The following is a 5211-nucleotide window of genomic DNA, read 5'->3' as shown; positions in this document are numbered from 1 at the left end:
TGAAAAAAAAGAAAAGTTTGTTGTAGTAATTTGTTTATTAACTCAAACACCAGCCAATGGGTTCGAGCAGGTTTGGGCAGAGCGGGTCAAAACGTGTTGAAGCAGCACTTTCTGTAAGTTATAAATAACTTACAGAAACATAATTATGTGCAATACAGACTGGATGCAGCAGCTCATTCATTGTCAGTTTACAGAATTCCCACATTACATTTTACATTTGCAGGAAATTTTATATTACGTTTGTAGTTAGCAATTGCCATTACGTTTGTGGGATTATTACGTTAAAAAGCTGCAGATTCGTTTTACGTTTGCAGGCGTTACATACCTCCTGCGTAGTCCCAGACTCGGTGGTTGGTGAGCTGCATGGCGTAGGTGTGCTGCGTCTCCTCGAAGTGCTTGTACGCATGCCGGCTGACGTAACGACCGCAACCGATGTGGCCGCAGATCAGACAAATCCACAGGTTCTGCACAGAGCGGAGAAATGCGACGTGAGAAAAGGTTCAGTTAAAAACAAAAGTGACATAAAACACACAGACGGACTGACTCTCGGTTACCTCCTGCACGCCGCACTCAAAGCACTTGTTCTCTTCGACCGGTTCTGGTGTTTGGCAGTACCTGCACACAGGACACCTGAAAAACACAGCACACACACATTCATCTATTGTCCCACGTGTCCTTTGTGATGCAGATGAATACACAAAAAGAGGACAAAAACAAACATCACATGACATGAAGGCCGGAGAAATAACCAGCGGACCAAGAGTCAGGTGAGACAGCAGCGCGTGATTCTGTCGTCAGTGAGAAAGTTCCTTTATTTACATGTTTGTACATCAGTTCTTTATGTTTTTAAACACTTTATTTCTTTTTTTTTATATCTTAAAACAAAAAAATACAGATGTCAAAAACAGTGAACATCTAAATTTACTAAACAGATCAAATACCCCCATCCCGCCCTCGCCTCCCAAAAATAAAACAAGTAAATAAATAAATAAAACGGAAAAAAACAAGAAAAAAAAGAAAAAAGGAAAGAAAAATAGAAATTGTATTAAATTTGTTGCATAATCCAGAAAAGTCCAGCCAAAATTATAGTGTTATATACAATTTACAATTCTTAAAACGTAAGATAACAGCTGCCAGGCCATTAAATTTGTCACTAAATCCTCTGAGAGGACTCATGACGATTCAATGAGTGTGACGATGTCTCGTCCTTGATGTGACGATGTCTCGTCCTTATACATTAAGAAGAATTCGCTCCTGCAGACACCAGATCAGTTTAAACTAAATAAAAAAACAGCAAAAATAAATACATAAAATAAATAAATCACAAAGCCCTGATTTTTATATAAACATGCCCATAAAAAGAGGTCAGAAATGAGCTGATCTCTAACACGCAGAAACACAGGACAGTGTGGTGATTCGTGTGTGTGTGTGTGTGTGTGTGTGTGTGTGCGCGTGTGTGTGCGTGCGTGTGCGTGAACTCACGAGGCGTCCTCCCAGCGCTGGAGACACTGGCTGTGAAAGCTGTGGTTGCAGAGAGTGGTGAGGACGCCGTTAACGGACTCGTCCATCCTCTCCAGGCACACGGTGCACTTTGGCAGCTCGGTCAGCTCCATCACCGGCAGACTGGCTCCCTGACGAGGAAACGAGAATTTAGAGAGAGGTGATCAGTGACGAGAGATCACAAGTTATTAAGGTCATTCTTTATTCGACCCACCCCGAGGAAATTTCATTCATTCATTCATTTATTTAAAGCCTGAGAAATATGGGACATATTGTGGGTAAACCCTTTCTTTAAAAAAAGAAACATTGAGCAACAAATAAAGAATGAACCAAAAATTAGCAAGAAATTAGTAAAAAAAAAAAAAAAAAAATACAAGAAAATTACCTGAAAATTAGTAAAAAAAAAAAAAAAAAAAAAGAGGTAAAATAGGAATGTTAAACAAACAAAAAACAAGGCAAAAAGACTAAGACAATGTATAATTCTTTAACACTATTTTTAAAAATGTAACAATTATGATTAAGAAAATATTTTTCCCTTGCTTTTTTGGTGTTTCCCTACAAATTTTCCCTTTTTTTTTTTTTTTTTCAAAATGTACTAATTAAATGCAATTTGGGGAACATTTCTTACCAAGTTGCTCATTGCCTTTTTCCACACGTTTTTGAAAGAAATCACACCCATCAGCTCGGCGCTCAAAAATTTAAATACTTGTGAAAATTGTCTAAAAGCAGCACGAGAAAAGTGATGTTGCTCCAGGTTTCAAAGGGTTAATAAAGAGCTTAAAGAAACTACACATAATAAGTTTTCACTGAACGCTTCTGCTTCAAAAATGCCAATATGGTCGAAACAGATGCTGATCACTTTTTGTAGGCTGACAAACTGTTTAATGACTAATTAGAGCAGCTCCAGGTTTGAGGAATAAATTGGGGTTAATAGTCAGTTTTCGTGGGTGTGTTTACCTCCTCAGACTTTATAACCTCGGCCCGCTCCACATAGACCAGCTGGCACACGGCGTCCTCTATGGAGTTGAACTGGCGGCCGTTACACGCCGTGTAAAAACTGTCTGCGTCTGCCTGAAATGAGACAGAAACAAGACGAGCGGCATTAAATCAGACAGCGACTAAAGTCAAAAATATTGATGCAGAAAAACTCCACATACATCACAGAGTCCAAAGTCTAAAGCTGCAAACTAACAGTGTGACTGAGGAAACAGCACGTCACATCCGTGAGCCTCAACTTCCCCCCACAGCATGAAATCGTTACCGATGACACCGAAACTGAAAACTCAGATCAACTGATCTTTAGACAAAAACAGAAACAAAAAACATACAGAAACCTCCTCAGTATGGAAACTGAGAAAAATAAAAGATAAATAAATAAATGTGCCCTCAGGAAGTGGAACAGGAAAAAGGTAAAGGTAAATATGCTTTAAAAAATAAACTGAAGGGGAGGCAATTGCGGAAAATAATTCAGAAATAAATGTATAAATAATTTCACAAATAACTAAATACATTTAAAATGAATAAATAAATATGTTAAGTAAAAAATAAAATGGGAGATATGTGAATTAATATGCAAAATGGAAAATAATACATAAATAAATAAGCAAATAAATATGAAAATAAATAGACTGAAAAATTAAATGGGAAAAATGAATACATTGATAAATAAAATGAAAAATAAAATAATTATTGGCATTTTTATTTATTTACTTTTTTCTGATTTTGTCAGTTTCAGTCCTCCAATCCTAAAAACTTCATTTCAGATAAAAAGAAACTGTAATCCGGCCGAGATTTCACCTGTGAGCAGAACTTGATGAGAACCATGTACTGGTTCGGGGTGGAGTCCCGTATGATCTTCATGTGCTCCATGACGTCATTAAAAGGAGCCAAAAGCTTCATGAGGTCGTGGCTGGTCATGGTGGCGGGGACCGTCAGGATGCACACCATCGCGCTGCGTCTCACGTCCTCCGTCAGTGACGTCATTTTACTGCAGCAACATAAAAACGCCTTTAGAAAAGCTCCGATACAAGAAACAACGCACAATTTTAATTTACTGGAGCTCTTTCATGGATTTTTTTCAAGGTTGTGTTCATCTGGCGTCCCTGTCTAGTCTTGTGCCTTTTTTTTGGTTGTTTATTTTTTTTTCTGCCTGAACTTCAGAATCAGAAAAAAAAGTTAAAACATACACGTTAAAGCAGCAGACGACCTCTGAAGTGATGGACAAACGTCAGGAGAGACTCACTTGGTCTTGTAGAGGTGCATGATGCCGTGGACGATCTCCACTGACGGGTTCCCGCTGAAGAAGGAGATCTGGTCCGGCAGCTGCTTGGAGGGCGAGTCGGGGGCAGCGCTGGTCGCCTCGCCGTTCTCCTGAGAACCCTCGGTGACCTCCAGACTGTCGGCTTCAGTCTGAGCCGCCGGAGCGTCACTGTCCTGCTCTGACGAACCTCCGGGGTCCTCGCCTCCTCCTTTATCTGCAGAGACAGAGAAGCACTTTCATCATCTGATGCATCTAAAGCCAAAGTCTGGTGATAGTCTATAGTTCTGTTAACCCTTTCAAACATAAGTAAATTGGCTTGATTTCTTCAGAAATAGAATAAATAAATCTATAATTTAAAAAAAAAAAGAGAGAGAAAAAAATTGTTTTTTGTTTATTATTTTTTTTTTTTGCACATTTTTTCCTTGTTTTAAATTAATTAATTTATCTATTTATTATTATTATTTTTATTTTATTTTTAATTTAAGTTTCCATAAAGCTGCTATGCTTTCTTTTTTAAAGATTATTTTTTGGCATTTTGCCTTTATTGGAGACAGAAGATTCGTGGGCTGGATTCAAAGCCGCGGCCGCTGCGGCAAGGACACTGCCCTCATATATGAGGCGCCTGCTTTCTCCACTGAGCCACCGGACGCCCCAGTTCCTGTTGGTTTTAATCCAGTATGGACGTCCTCACCTGGACTGGGCTCAAAGGTCTCGATCACCATGTCCCCCATGGCTCTGCTCCCGAGGTGCTGGTGCAGCACAACCGCTCTCTCCAGATCCGTCTTCCCACTCAGAGTGTGTTTGGCTAAACCCAAAGCTTTCTCCTGCAGCTCCTCATCGGACATGCCTTCAACTGGACACAAGAGACAGCTTCTGTTAGGGACTGTGCTTTATTTATCAGAGGAGAGTGGCGACGTTGTTTTTCTGAAGCTACAAAAACTTTTTCCTTGAGCCTCTGAAGCAAAATACATCACCCTCCATCCATTAATAAATATATGTACACAAAATTTAGTTGGTATTGGAGCAAATGCAACAAGCAAACAGCACAGGAGATAAGAGTTATCACAAAAAAAATAAATAATGACAATTTCTTAAGCAACATGCAAAACCTGCTTAAATATTTTGTGTAGAGAGACCATTGAACATTTCTAGATATGAAAAATGGTGTGATTATGAAAAAATGCCTTTCAAGTCCGCCAGCAGGATTTAAGGTTCAGAGGATATTTAAAATAAATACAAAATACAACCATTTGAAGTTTCATTTCTAACTCTAACCCAGCAACAAGGAATCACTGACAGTAGTACACACCTTTTCCAGTTTGAGTCTCACTAAAGTGATTTGTTTTCTGAAAGGTGTTGTTTTGGTAAATGTTGTAGTGTTTATGAAATGATATTTTGCTTTCTGAAATGTTGGTTGTGATAGTACATTTTATATTGTTTTAGAAAACACT

The 5211-nt window shown here is 38.8% G+C and overlaps 1 protein-coding gene across 1 annotated transcript; it reads right to left on the bottom strand.

The window, feature by feature from the left end:
- Nucleotides 1-325: 325 nt before the first annotated feature.
- Nucleotides 326-4613, bottom strand: LOC121939518 (BRCA1-associated protein-like; the record flags this gene model as incomplete). The annotated part of the gene is made up of 7 exons (XM_042482535.1): nt 326-464; nt 555-630; nt 1483-1631; nt 2458-2571; nt 3298-3487; nt 3743-3974; nt 4452-4613. Coding segments are annotated over 7 exons (1062 nt in total), but the record flags the coding sequence as incomplete, so codon positions are not given.
- Between the last annotated feature and the right edge of the window lie 598 nt (nt 4614-5211).

This window comes from Plectropomus leopardus, unplaced genomic scaffold, assembly GCF_008729295.1.
Source record: "Plectropomus leopardus isolate mb unplaced genomic scaffold, YSFRI_Pleo_2.0 unplaced_scaffold4973, whole genome shotgun sequence".
In the NCBI taxonomy this organism is placed as follows: domain Eukaryota; kingdom Metazoa; phylum Chordata; class Actinopteri; order Perciformes; family Serranidae; genus Plectropomus; species Plectropomus leopardus.
Note: the sequence above shows the minus strand (reverse complement) of the source record. Positions and strands in the feature narration are given on the sequence as shown.